Here is a 15308-nt window from a genome sequence, read left to right on the forward strand (position 1 = left end):
TCCGTGCAGCCAATGGTAATGTGCGCTTTAGGTATAATGCCTGGAGCCGCTAATGGATTTGACAATGCTACCTCCAGTTCCACCGCCGACACATCAAAACGTCAGCTATGCGGATGGTGGCTAAAGTGGATTTGATTGAATCGGACCCTTTGTAGGTTGTATTGGAGTGTGCAGAATAGGGTGAGATCAGATGTGATGAATACTGAAGACTCACAATGAAAGTCTTCGAATGAAAAGTCCCATTTTGTGTTTATTAAACAAAGTGTCAAATACACCACATGAAAACCACACATGTCAATAACAAAAATCGGCATAAACTTGATAAACTGCATTCATTTTCTCATTAAAAATTTGTGAAAAAAATTGTTGTTCCATGGATGTAATCAAATAGGAATTTGTGAACCTCATATAGCCTACTCAGTACAAACAATATTTAACAGACTTTTGGGCTTATATATGCCCTATATATCACAATGTCAGAATGCAATATTCTACCCAGGAATATTCAACACTGAAATCTGTTAACCTCATTATTACAAATGCATCTGTGGATCTTTTCTGCTGACAACAATGAAAATGAATTGTCTTAAATGCAGTTTGATCTTAAAAATTAAGTGGAATTTTGTCTATTTTATAGAGTGGAATGGTTTTTCTGCTGGTGAATCCTGAGATAGCTCCTCTCTGAGAACCTCTTCCCGCAGTGCGTACAGGCAAACAGCCGTTCTCCCGTGTGGACCTTCAGGTGCCTCTTCAGGCTGCCAGCTTGGGTGAAGCGCATGTGACACTGGGGGCAGCTGTAGGGTTTCTCCCCTGTGTGGACCCTCTGGTGCCTCTTCAGGTTGGACAACTGGGAGAAACTCACCCGGCAAAGATGGCAGCCGAAAGGTTTCTCCCCCGTGTGCATCCTCTGGTGGATCTCCAACTGTTTGGGGAAACTGAAGGCTTTCCCACAGAAAGAACACGGGAAGTGCTTCTCTTTTCCACCGGATCTGCTGATAGCGTTACAACTACTGTCATTTGTCAAAGGGCTTGTGTAGCCATTTAGTGCACTGGCATTGTCTGAGGTCTGGTTTAACATTAGGAGAGTGTGAGGAGAATGAAGGCCAGGGAGTGTCTGTGTTGTTGCAGGGTCCATGTTCCAGTTAATACTTCCTATAGAAGGCAGGCTGAAGGCAGCACCTGTTAGGGGGTTAACCTGAGGCGCCAACAGTCTCTCTGAATCACAACTATAGGAGCAAGATTTCGCATCGCTAGCCGAGTCTGTGTCTGTTCTCTCCTGCCGCATACGGACACCTCCTCGTCCCCGCGGACCAAATCTATGCTTCGTCCGGGTTGCAACCAATCTGTTGTCATGGAGACTAAATCCGGATGTTATTTTGTGTCCCGGTTTGGTGGTTGTTTTGTGTTCGACTGTCTGTTTCTGGTTGACAGTGTTGTTCCCCAGCCCAGAGTTGAAGACAATGTCCCATCCACTGACCTCCGCTATGTCGCCTCTGGTCCTGGCCTGCCCAGTGATGTCGTCCCCTGGGCCTTTGGCTGCACCGGTCTGGATCTGGGAATCCAAGATGTCCACCCAGTCTCCTCTGTTTGCCTCCAGCCAATCACCTGCAGGAAGAGGTTAGAAAATAGACTTTATAAACATGACAAAAAAACTCTACATGGTTTTTGTTGTTGTCAAGTTTATACATTGTGTTTTTGTATTTAACATAAATTGTATTGATTTCCTTTCTTGAATGAAGAAAAAACTATAGCCAGACGCATCACTAGTCCCATTGAAGATCTATTACTGTATGAAGGTTATATGTATTTCTCCCTTACCTTGCTCCCTCATCTTTAGTCCACTCAGCAGATCAATGCTCTCTGGTTTGTCTTCTATTGTCTCCTCTTTGACCAGCAGCAGATCAGTGTTCCCATCCTCCATATCTACTGACTGTAAGAGATACAGAGAGGATGTTGGATCCAGAAATCTGATATGAGCACCCTGCTATGGAGCCATGAGGGATTGCTATGAGTACAATGCAAACATGTTAATTGATTTGATACAATGTATACATGTTAGTTCATTTGATTACTTGACATTTAATGGTTTGATAATTCAAAGGAATGGTCCATATATCTTTCCATATACATCTTATTCATTATGATCTAAAAGGCAAAACTGATCCTAGATCAGTACTCCTGCTCTGAGGTTGTGTGGATACGGGCCCTGACCTAATACCATTCAGACAGTAGTTTACAGTGGGCTCACCTCAGTGAGACTGTGTGTGGTCCTGTGCTGCTCGGCTGGTTCCTCTGTGGGTTCAGGAGGTGTAGTCTGGTTGTCCTCCATGACCATGTTCCCCTCAGAGTTCCCCAGACCCTCCTCAGACCCCTCCTCCTTCACCAGCAACACCTCTGGACCCTCCTCCTTCACCAGCAACACCTCTGGACCCTCCTCCTCCTGGAAGAGACAGGTGATACAGATTACACAGACATACACTCCCTCAGGTACACACAACACAGAGATAATAAACACTTTCAACATGGCGGGTTTACCCATCCCCACTACATAAACTATTTTGACATGTACAGTAGGTGTTAGTATGTATAGGTATATTTAGTAAGTGTATATTGGTTATAAAGTGCTGTTGTGTGCATGCAGAATAGGGTGAGATCAGATGTATGTATACTAAAGAGTCTCAATCAAGTCTAACACAAAATTGGACTTTATTCTATTGAACATACACATTTAAAATCTGCATGAACTTGAACTGCATACATTACCTCATTCAAAAAAAGTGTCAGAAAAAAATACAAAATAAAAAGTAGTTCAATGGAAGCAATGAAATAGGCATTTGTTGTCATATAGCCTACTCAGTACAAACACTATGTAACAGCCATTTCAGGCTTATACAATGCCAATGGAAGTATTCATACCCCTTGACTTATTTCACATTTCGTTGTGTTACAGCCTGAATTCAACAGATTTTTTTCTCTCATCCATCTACACACACTATCCCATAATGATAAAGTGAAAACATGTTTAGACATTTTTGCAAATGTATTGAAAAGGAAATAAATGATTTACATAAGTATTCACACCCCTGAGTCAATACTTTGTAAAAGCACCTTTGGCAGCAATTACAACTGAGTATTTCTGGGTAAGTCTAAGAGCTTTCCACACCTGGATTGTGCAATATTTGCCCATTTATACTTTAACATTTTCAAGCTCTGTCAAATTGGTTGTTGATCATTGCTAGAAAACCATTTTCAGTTCTGGCATAGATTAAGTATATATACACACACAGTACCAGTCAAAAGTTTGGACACACCTACTCATTCAAGGGTTTTTCTTTATTTTTACTATTTTCTACATTGTAGAATAATAGTGAAGACATCAAAACTATGAAATAACACACATGGAATCATATAGTAAGCAAAAAAGTAGCCACTCTTTTCCTTGTTGATAGCTTTACACACTCTTGGCATTCTCTCAACCAGCTGTAATCTGTTACCAGCCAAAATATTATAATCAGATTACAGATACTTTTGAAAAACTAGATGATTACTTCGGGGATTAGTTTTAAATTCAGAAATTATTTTCTCAAAGACATTCAAATCAGCATTGAAAAGGTACAAGTTTAAGTTTGTTCTACCTGAGCGAGTCTGACCAGAAGTCAGAGACCACTATGATGACACACCAAATGGGTTTGATGGATCGCGGGAAAAGAGCAGAAATAGGCTTTCTTAGGCTACAGTCCAAGCTATGTCGTCCAATGGTATGACTGCTGTCGGCATCCAAAGATTTTCCAACTTGAATAAATGCTTCGAGGTAAGGATGACCGCAGTGGTGTAGTCTACGGCAATACGGATATCACTTACTATTGACATCTACATAGCGCAATGATGTGAATCACACTGCTGCGCTTTCATTTAGCTATTTGCGCCTTACGGATTGTGGTTGTTGTGGATGGCTGTTCACAAATCTAAAAATGTGTGTTTGAACCCAATAATGGTCGAATTTAAGAAGTTTAAGCTGCCTATCAAATCATTGTTTTTGAAACCAGTGGATAGCCAGTGAAAAAAATGCGCTTTTGCAACAGGAGCGCAGTGCGGATCCCAGCCTATGGAATAAAAGTGGGGCTTTTAATTCATGCTGATAAAAAAAACGTACATCCATAGGCCTAATGGACACGTCCAAACTCACACTTTTGATCGACTTAAAAAAAAGGGACAATCTGTTGTTGCTACATCCATTTTTGGACTTACAATTTGTATATCCATTGATTCTTGAAGAATATAACTTATAAATGCCTCATGAGTTTAGTTCAACTGTCACACTCCACGAGAACCCAAAATATACACTTGTTTTTCTCCAATGTTTGTTTACAAACACTATAGCCTCATAACATGGTTAAAACAATTTTGATATCATCGATGGTCAGTCCTTGTATCCATAGCTCTGTCTATTAATCTGACAGTGGTTACATTTCTCCAACCCCATCCTTCAGTTTTTTACCAAAACAGAGGCGGGGCGACCATTTTGTTGTTCCATCTGTGGATTTTCCCTTTAAATACTTGAGTCAAGACAATTCAGCTGTTCATTTTTTATACAAACAATTCCACTTTGTCATTATGGGGTATTGCATGTAGGCCAGTGAAAAACAATCCATTTAAATACATTTTAAATTCAGGCTGAAAAACAACAAAATGTGGCAAAAGGGGTTTGAATACTTTCTGAAGGCACTGTATGTATGTCACATACACAGTTGTCAGAAGTGTACATATACCTTGGCCAAATACATTAACTCAGTTATTCAATTTCTGATATTTAATCCTAGTAAAAATTAATTTCTTAGGTCAGTTAGGATCACCACTTTAAGTGAAATGTCAGAATAGTAGAGATAGATTTATTTCAGCTTTTATTTCTTTCGTCACATTCCCAGTGGGTCAGAAGTTTTCATACACTCAGTATTTGGGTGCATTCCCTTTAAATTGTTTAACTTGGGTCAAACGTTTTGGGTAGCCTTCCACAAGCTTCGCACAATAAGTTGGGTGAATTTTGGCCCATTCCTCCTGACAGAGGTGGTGTAACCGAGTCAGGTTTGTAGGCCTCCTTGCTCGCACACACTTTTCAGTTCTGCCCACACATTTTCTACAGGTTTGAGGTCGGGGCTTTGTGATGGCCACTCCAATACCTTGACTTTGTTGTCCTTAAGCCATTTTGCCACAACTTTGGAAGTATGCTTGGGGTGATTGTCCATTTGGAAGACCCATTTGCGACCAAGCTTTAACTTCCTGACTGATGTCTTGAGATGTTGCTTCAATATATCCACGTAATTTTCCTCCCTCATGATGCCATCTATTTTGTGAAGTGCACCAGTCCCTCCTGCAGCAAAGCACCCCCACAACATGATGCTGCCACCCCCGTGCTTCACAGTTGGGATGGTGTTATTTGGCTTGCAAGCCTCCCCCTATTTTCTCCAAACATAAGATGGTCATTACGGCCAAACAGTTCTATTTTTGTTTCATCAGACCAGAGGACATTTCTCCAAAAAGTACAATCTTTGTCCCCATGTGCAGTTGCAAACCATAGTCTGGCTTTCTTTAATGGTGGTTTTGGAGCAGTGGCTTCTTCCTTGCTGAGTGGCCTTTCAGGTTATGTTGATATAGGACTCGTTTTACTGTAGATATAGATACTTTTGTACCTTTTTCCTCAAGCATCTTCACAAGGTCCTTTGCTGTTCTGGGATTGATTTGCACGTTTCGCACCAATGTACGTTCATCTCTAGGAGACAGAACGCGTCTCCTTTCTGAGCGGTATGACGGCTGCGTGGTCCCATGGTGTTTATACTTACGTACTATTATTTGTACAGATCAACGTGGTACCTTCAGGCATTTGGAAATTGCTCCCAAGGATGGACCAGACTTGTGGAGGTCTACAATTATTTTTCCTGAGGTCTTGGCTGATTTCTTTTGATTTTCCCATGATGTCAAGCAAAGAGGCACCGAGTTTGAAGGTAGGCCTTGAAATACATCCACAGCTCCTTGGGAGCAATTTCCAAACGCCTGAAGGTACTATGTTCATATGTACAAACAATAGTACGCAAGTATAAACACCATGGGACCACGCAGCCGCTATACTGCTCAGGAAGGAGACGCGTTCGGTCTCCTAGAGATGAACGTACTTATCAATCCCAGAACAGCAGCAAAGGACCTTGTGGAGATGCTGGAGGAAACAGGTACAAAAGTATCTATATCTACAGTAAAACGAGTCCTATATCAACATAACCTGAAAGGCCACTCAGCAAGGAAGAAGCCACTGCTCCAAAACCACCATTAAAGAAAGCCAGACTATGGTTTGCAACTGCACATGGGGACAAAGATCGTACTTTTTGGAGAAATGTCCACTGGTCTGATGAAACAAAAATATAACTGTTTGTCCATAATGACCATTGTTATGTTTGGAGGAAAAAAGGGGAGGCTTGCAAGCCAAAGAACACCAGCCCAACCGTGAAGCACGGGGGTGGCAGCATCATGTTGTGGGGGTGCTTTGCTGCAGGAGGGACTGGTGCACTTCACAAAATAGATGGCATCATGAGGCAGGAAAATGATGTGGATATATTAAAGCAACATCAAGACATGAGTCAGGAAGTTAAAGCTTGGTCGCAAATGGGTCTTCCAAATGGACAATGACCAAGCATACTTCCAAAGTTGTGGCAAAATGGCTTAAGGACAACAAAGTCAAGGTATTGGAGTGGCCATCAGTTACACGAGCTCTGTCAGGAGAAATAGAACAAAATTCACCCAATTTATTGTGGGAACCTTGTGGAAGGCTACCCAAAGCGTTTGTCCCAAGTTAAACAATTTAAAGGCAATGCTACCAAATACTAATTGAGTGTATGTAAACTTCTGACCCACTGGGAATGTGATGAAAGAAATAAAAGCTGAAAGATATCATTCTCTATTATTATTCTGACATTTCACATGATTAAAATAACGTGGTAATCCTAACTAACCTAAGACAGGGAATTTTTACATGTCAGGAATTGTGGAAAAACTGAGTTTAAATGTATTTGGCTAAGGTGTATATAAACCTCCGACTTCAACTGTATATCACAACACTGAAATCTTTTACTCTCGTAATTTCCAATCAAATGTTATTTGTCACATGCGCCGAATACAACAGGTGTAGAACTTACAGTGAAATGCTTACTTACTTAACCAACAATGATGTTTTAAGAAAATCCCTAAAAAGAGTAAGAGATAAGAATAACAAATAAAGAGCAGTTGTAAATAACAATAGCAGGGCTATATACAGGGGGTACCGGAACAGAGTCAATGTGCGGGGGGGCACCGGTGTTGAGGTAATTATGTACATATAGGTATAATTAAAAAGTGACCATGCATAGATAAGAGTAGCAGCAGCGTAGAAGAGGTTGGGGGCAATGCAAATAGTCTGGGTGGCCATTTGATTAGCTGTTCACGAGTCTTATGGCATGGGAGTAGAAGCTGTTTAGAAGCCTCTTGGACCTAGACTTGGCGCTCCGGTACCGCTTGCCGTGCGGTAGCAGAGAGAACAGTCAATGACTTGTGTGGCTGGAGTATTTTTTGGGGCTTTCCTCTGACACCGCCTGGTATAGAGGTCCTGGATGGCAGGTAGCTTGGCCTCTGATGTACTGGGCCATACGCACTACCCTCTATAGTGCCTTGCGGTCAGAGGCCGAGCAGTTGCCATACCAGGCAGTGATGCAACCCGACAGGATGCTCTCAATGGTGCAGCTGTAGAATTTTGAGGCTCCGAGGACCCATGCCAAATCTTTTCAGTCTCCTGAGGGGGAATAGGTTTTGTAGTACCCGCTTCACAACTGTTTTGGTGTGCTTGGACCATATTCATTTGTTGGTGATGTGGACGCCAAGGAACTTGAAGCTCTCAACCTGCTCCACTACAGCCCCGTCGATGAGAATGGGGGTGTGCTCGGTCCTCCTTTTCCTGTAGTCCACAATCATCTCCTTTGTCTTGATCACATTGAGGGAGAGGTTGTTGTCCTTGCACCACACGGTCAGGTCTCTGACCACCTCCCTATAGGCTGTCTCATCGTTGTCAGTGATCAGGCTGTTGTGTCATCAGCAAACTTAATGGTGTTGGAGTCGTGCTGGCCGTGCAGTCATGAGTGAACAGGGAGTGCAGGAGGAGACTGAGCACACACCCCTGAGGGGCCCCCGTGTTGAGGATCAGCGTGGCAGATTTGTTACCTACCTTTACCACCTGGGGGAGGCCTGTCAGGAAGTCCAGGATCCAGTTGCAGAGGGAGGTGTTTAGTCCCAGGGTCCTTAGCTTAGTGATGAGCTTTGAGGGTACTATGGTGTTGAACACTGAGCTGTAGTCAATGAATAGCATTCTCACATAGGTGTTCCTTATGTCCAGGTGGGAAAGGGCAGTGTGGCGTGCAATAGAGATTGCATCTGTGGATCTGTTGGTGCGGTATGCAAATTGGAGTGGGTTTTGGGTTTCTGGGATAATGGTGTTGGTGTAAGCCATGACCCGCCTTTCAAAGCATTTCATGACTGCAGACGTGAGTGCTACAGGTCAGTAGTCATTTAGACAGGTTACCTTAGTGTTCTTGGGCACAGGGACTATGGTGGTCTACTTAAAATATGTTGGTATTACAGAGTCGGACAGGGAGAGGTTGAAAATGTCAGTGAAGACACTTGCCAATTGGTCAGCGCATCCTCGGAGTACACGTCCTGGTAATCCGTCTGGCCCAGTGGCCTTATGAATGTCAACCTGTTTAAAGGTCTTACTCACATCGGCTGCAGAGAGTGTGATCACAGTCTTCCGGAACAGCTGATGCTCTCAAGCATGTTTCAGTGTTACTTGCCTCGAAGTAAGCATAGAAGTTATTTAGCTCGTCTGGTAGGCTCGTATCACTGGGCAGCTCGTGGCTGTGCTTCCCTTTGTAGTCTAATAGTTTGCAGGCCCTGCCACATCCGACGAGCATCGGAGCAGCACGATTCGATCTTAGTCCTGTATTGATGCTTTGCCTGTTTGATGGTTCGTCGGAGGGAATAGCGGGATTTCTTTTAAACTTCCCGGGTTAGAGTCCTGCTCCTTGAAAGCGGCAGCTCTACCCTTTAGCTCAGTGCGAATGTTGCCTGTAATCCATGGCTTCTGGTTGGGTATGTACGTACAGTTAATGTGGGGACGACGTTATTGATAAAACCAGTGAATGTGGTGTACACCTCAATGCCATCGGAAGAATCCCGGAACATATTTCAGTCTGTGCTGGCAAAACATTCCTGTAGTTTAGCATCTGCTTCATCTGACCACTTTTTTTATAGACCGAGTCACTGGTGCATCTTGCTTTAATTTTTGCTTGTAAGCAGGATCAGGAGGATAGAGTTATGGTCAGATTTGCCAAATGGAGGGCGAGGGAGAGCTTTGTACGCGTTTCTGTGTGTGGAGTAAAGGTGATCTAGAATTTATTTCCCTCTGGTTCCACATTTAACATGCTGATAGAAATTAGGTAAACCTGATTTAAGTTTCTCTGCATTAAAGTCCCCGGCCACTAGGAGCACCGCCTCTGGATGAGCGTTTTCCTGTTTGCTTATGGCGGAATACAGCTCACTGAGTGCTCTTTTAATGCCAGCGTCGGTCTGCGGTGGTATGTAGACAGCTACGAAAAATAGATGAACTCTTGGTAGATAGAGTATCTCATGATAAGCTGTAGACCACACTATCTCAGGCAAGCAAAATCCTGAGACTTCCTTAGATATCGTACACCAGCTATTGTTACAAATATGCATAGGCCCCCGCCCCGTGTCTTACCAGAGGCTGCTGTTCTGTTGATAGCATATAACCCGCCAGCTGTATATTCTTAATGTCGTCGTTCAGCCACGACTTGGTGAAACATAAGATGTTACAGTTTTTAATGTCCCGTTGGTGGGATATACGTGCTTTCAGTTCGTCCCATTTATTTTTCCCAGCGATTGAACATTAGCTAGCAGAACAGAACGCAAGGGCAGATTAGCCACTCGTCGCCTGATCCTCACAAGCCAGCCTGATCTCTTTCTGCGAAACCTACGTTTACTTTTCCAGTGAATCACAGGGATCTGGACATGGTCGGGTGTTCGTTGTATATCCCTCACGTCCGACTCATTGAAGAAGTAGTCCTCGTCCAATTTGAGGTGAGTAATCCCAGTTCAAATGTCCAGAAGCTCTTTTCGGTCATAAGAGATGGTAGCAGCAGCATGTACAAAACAAGTTGCGAACAACGTGAAAAAACAAGCAAAATAGCATGGTGGGTTAAGAGCCGATAAGACGGCAGCCCTACCCGCCCGCGCCATCTTCAGTGTGCATCAAATGCAACTGAGGATGTTTTCAGCTCACAACAATCACAAATCATCTTTGTCTTTAATGCAGGGTTTGATCTAAACGTCAGAAGCTATCATGTGGAATGGTTACTTTCTATGTTCTAGAATGGGATTGTTTTCTGCTGGTGTGTCCTTAGGTAGCTCCTCTCTGAGAACCTCTTCCTGCAGTGTGTACAGGCGAATGGCTTCTCTCCCCTGTGGACCTTGAGATGCATGTTCAGCTGAAGCTGGCGGAAGAATCCACCCTCTGGTGGATCTCCATCCTCTGGGGGTAGTTGAAGCCTTTGTTAAAGAACATGCAGAGGAACGTTTGTCTTTAATATTGACTGATGTTGCTCCCCCTCCCTACGACTTGGCCCTTTGAGTTCAATACCTGATCGAAAAGGACGTTTGAATCAGAAGGCCCCATCGATGAGGAAACTGGGTCACAATCCCTGAACGTGTGTAAAGGGGAGTGGGTCGTGACATTTGGATTTGTCTCTAAGCTTTCCCTGTAAACTAAGAAATCTCTGTTCTGTGAGAGTCCGTCTCCTAGGTGAGTACCTGCATTCCATGTGGGAGGAATGTCGCCCTACGCTTTCAGTCATTTCATCTACAACCAGACCCTGCCCTTTCCCATCTAGGCACCCTTCAGAGTATACACTACTACTGTACAGGTTCCAGTCCCCTCTAAACAGATCAGTTTGTGTCTAAACCAAATGGCATGTTGCCAGGGTCCATCTCTGTAGCATAAGAACAAGACGGATAATGGCAGCCAACGTCTAACACACCACTATCCCCAATTAACCGTCCTCTGGCTCTGCTGAAATACCTGTAAATACTCTGAGCCAGGAGCAAGAGTTCAGCGCAGTAGCCCCCCCCCCATCTCTCTGGGTCTGATTTCTGGTCAGATCCTGCGTGTAAGAGCCTGTGTGTTACAGTTAAAGTCTCGGTGTGCGTCTGACTTGAGGACAGTGTTCGCCGTTCCACTGACCTCCCTGATGTTGCGTCGGGACCTGGCCTGGGGCATGGTGACGGTCGGGAAGTCCTCCATGGCTACAAGGGGTGTCACTCCAGCCTCTGCGCCAGTCTGGATGTCTCTGTTGTGTCTTGGGTCCTCTCCTTCAGAACTCTCCTGCTTTACCCCAGGACCTGCAGCCTCTGCAGACTGACACAAGAGAGGTTATTATCTGTACATGATTTGAATTGGATAACAATGTTGTAGGGAAGTCTCACAGCACCCCTATGGCAGATAAGGATGTACATGTAAGCAAATTAATAGCTGAGGGGAGCCTTTCTGAAATAAACAGGCCACATTTGATGTACTCTAATTTTGATGTAATACTATTACACTAACCTCTATCACAATAACATGCTGGGTTGAGGTTCCACTCCCCTCAACAGCTATGGGTTGGTCATCTCTCCACGTGCTGTGTCCTGCTGGGTTCACAAAGTTCATGTGGCCTCCAGTGGGATGTGCTTCACCTAATAGGGTTATTGGGGGGGAAAGGGGTGGTTAAATTAGGTATTGTCCGTGTAGTGTAGATTTTGACTAGGTGGGATGCAGCTAATGTCAGAAGTCACTTTTCGTGTAAGGTTAGCAGACTTTACGCAGCAATATAGGATACTTAACTTAATTATAATAACCTGCTACATTACGTTAAGGTTAAGAAAAGTACAAGCTAAAATCCCAAAATTCTCACCGACGCAACTTTTGACATTAGCGGGATGACATCCCTTCTAGACATGACCCACACCATTCTGCAAAATGTACCTCTTGCCATTCCTCTGTATCGGTCGAGGGTCTTGACACTACTGGGAGGACTGGCGAGGACGCGCTCCCGTGCCACCTTCAGTTCCAGTAGCTGTAGTTTCCTCCGCAATCCCCTGTTTTCTTTCTGGCTTTGATTTATTTCCAAACGAAACACTGCATAGTCGTCGTCTACGAGTTTACAGATCTCGGTCACGGCTGAATTCGCTAGCAGCTCCATGATGGAGGCTATTTGAGTGTGAAAACCCATACATTTAGCCATTGTTAGCTAACGTTAACAGCTAGCTAGCGTTACCTAGATAACATCTATCAAGTAAGTCCTGTCTCCAACGCGATTTAAATTCTACCTGGAGTGATGTTGTGCAGTTTTGAGTTCCAGGGTGTTAATAAAAGTCTAAATTCCAACATAAATGCTAACGTGGAAATTGTTCTTGATCATTGTTTACTTGCGTTTACACAGATGTTATTAGTTGAAGTCAGCTCAAATGGTGCGGCTAAATAAAAAGTCTATGCGCGAAGTTCATTGAAATACGGTATTGCTTATTACGTTACACATCAAGCCTCCTATTCATGGACCTTTCCGCATTTGAGAAAAAAGTATGTCCTCCGTTAACCGGAAACCGACAAGTGGTGTTCTTTGAGGTTTAATGGCGGTCGGCATGTTGCATTACCGCCACCTACTAGAATGGAGTACACCTCCCGTATACTTTGCTTGGAATAAATAAAAACAAATACCCTACCATCTAACACTACACTCGCAAAAAAAGAACACCACCCTTGTCCACTATTTAAATCTATGTAGTCCTACCTCAGGCCAACAACCTGACACCACCACTTAACACACCCATTAACTCTTCTGATGTCAGCTACCTCTCTGCAGCTGCCACCACAACCTCAATTTTCTGCGACTTACGTTCCATCCCTGCAGTACAATTGATAATCACTGCTATAAATGCTAAAAATCAAATCTTACTGAAACATATGTCACTTGTTGTCCTATCCCTCAACTGGTACAGATCTACTACTCATACCACTCCTCTCAGGATCCCTCCTTGACCCATCTTCCTCTACTTTCTTCAAATCAAATCAAATGTATTTATATATAGCCCTTCTTACATCAGCTGATATCTCAAAGTGCTGTACAGAAACCCAGCCTAAAACCCCAAACAGCAAGCAATGCAGGTGTAGAAGCACGGTGGCTAGGAAAAACTCCCTAGAAAGGCCAAAACCTAGGAAGAAACCTAGAGAGGAACCAGGCTATGAGGGGTGGCCAGTCCTCTTCTGGCTGTGCCGGGTGGAGATTATAACAGCACATGGCCTAGATGTTCAAATGTTCATAAATGACCAGCATGGTCAAATAATAATAATCATAGTAGTTGTCGAGGGTGCAACAAGTCAGTAACACAAGAGTAAGTGTCAGTTGGCTTTTTCATAGCCGATCTTTGAGAGTATCTCTACCGCTCCTGCTGTCTCTAGAGAGTTGAAAACAGCAGGTCTGGGACAGGTAGCACGTCCGGTGAACAGGTCAGGGTTCCATAGCTGCAGGCAGAACAGTTGGAACTGGAGCAGCAGCACGGCCAGGTGAACTGGGGACAGCAAGGAGTCATCAAGTCAGGTAGTCCTGAGGCATGGTCCTAGGGCTCAGGTCCTCTGAGAGAGAGAAAGAAAGAAATAAATAGAGAGAATTAGAGAGAGAATATTTAAATTCACACAGGACACAGGAAAAGACAAGAGAAATACTCCAGATGTGACAGACTGACCCTAGCCCCCCGACACACAAACTACTGCAGCATAAATACGGGAGGCTGAGACAGGAGGGGTCAGGAGACACTGTGGCCCCATCCGATGAAACCCCCGGACAGGGCCAAACAGGTAGGATATAACCCCACCTACTTTGCCAAAGCACAGCCTCCACACCACTGGAGGGATATCTCCAACCACCAACATACCATCCCGGGACAAGGCCGAGTATAGCCCACAAAGATCTCCGCGACGGCACAGCCCAAGGGGGGGCGCCAACCCAGACAGGAAGACCACGTCAGTGACTCAACCCACTCAAGTGACGCACCCCTCCCAGGGACGGCATGGAAGAACACCAGTAAGCCAGTGACTCAGCCCCCGTAATAGGGGTAGACGCAGAGAATCCCAGTGGAAAGAGAGGAAACCGGCCAGGCAGAGACAGCAAGGGCGGTTCGTTGCTCCAGCCTTTCCGTTCACCTTCACACCCCTGGGCCAGACTACACTTAATCATAGGACCTACTGAAGAGATGTGTCTTCAGTAAAGACTTAAAGGTTGAGACTGAGTCTGCGTCTCACACATGGGTAGGCAGACTATTCCATAAAAATGGAGCTCTATAGGAGAAAGCCCTGCCTCCAGCTGTTTGCTTAGAAATTCTAGGAACAATTAGGAGGCCCGCGTCTTGTGACCGTAGCGTACGTGTAGGTATGTACGGCAGGACCACTGCCTCAGCATATGACAACTTCTGCACTACTCTAACCCTGGAAACCTCAACCTGCCCCGCGCACGGGACATTTCTGATCTCAAGCCCCATGGGCATCCCTACAGGTAACACATACCACTACTTTCCTGACCAGCAGAAACACAAACAATTATCACAAGACCACTTCTGGTTACCCTCACCGATTCCACAGCACCCAACTCTATTTTCACCCACCTGAAACCACAAATGGATCAGCCAAAAGGGTCCACTTTTTCCAAAAACTTCACTCCTACGGTCACAGATTCATCAATATCCTGACCCTCGGTGCAAGCCTCGGGCTTCGAGAACTTCCCCACACCAACCACCTCCGATACTTCACCCTCATTCACTTCCATTTCTCCTCCTGTCTTAAGCTCATTCTGCTTACCATTCTACCATTCTTCTTTAACAAACATCTCCCATTTTCCCGCCATTTTTAACCAACTCAAGCTCACTATCTTCCTCCCTCTCTCAGACCTCCACTGTCTCTCCCCTCCATTCCTCCTCCGTATTTCAAGTATACGTCTCCTTATGATAATATTGCACTTCTACTGACATACATATTGTTCTTACCTTGTCAGGGGACGCAATTTTAACCGGCTGTCACAATCAGCACGAACCCCTCGGGATGTATTTCTCAACAGTGTATCCCACTTATAAAGCATCTGTTTCGTCTTGATGTTCTTTTTTAATCAAAAGCTATCGCGCCGCTTTTCCTTTTCAAA

General features: G+C 44.4%; 1 protein-coding gene across 1 annotated transcript; it reads right to left on the reverse strand.

Annotated features, from left to right (window-relative positions):
* Positions 1–230: 230 nt before the first annotated feature.
* Positions 231–2284, reverse strand: LOC115191340 (zinc finger protein 25). Its single transcript, XM_029749218.1, has 3 exons — positions 2249–2284; positions 1819–1930; positions 231–1605 (listed from the first exon to the last, which is right to left on the reverse strand). Exons 2-3 carry the CDS (start codon positions 1919–1921, stop codon positions 632–634), a joined length of 1077 nt encoding a protein of 358 aa, XP_029605078.1. The 5' UTR covers positions 1922–1930; positions 2249–2284; the 3' UTR covers positions 231–631.
* Between the last annotated feature and the right edge of the window lie 13024 nt (positions 2285–15308).

This window comes from Salmo trutta, chromosome 4, assembly GCF_901001165.1.
Source record: "Salmo trutta chromosome 4, fSalTru1.1, whole genome shotgun sequence".
In the NCBI taxonomy this organism is placed as follows: domain Eukaryota; kingdom Metazoa; phylum Chordata; class Actinopteri; order Salmoniformes; family Salmonidae; genus Salmo; species Salmo trutta.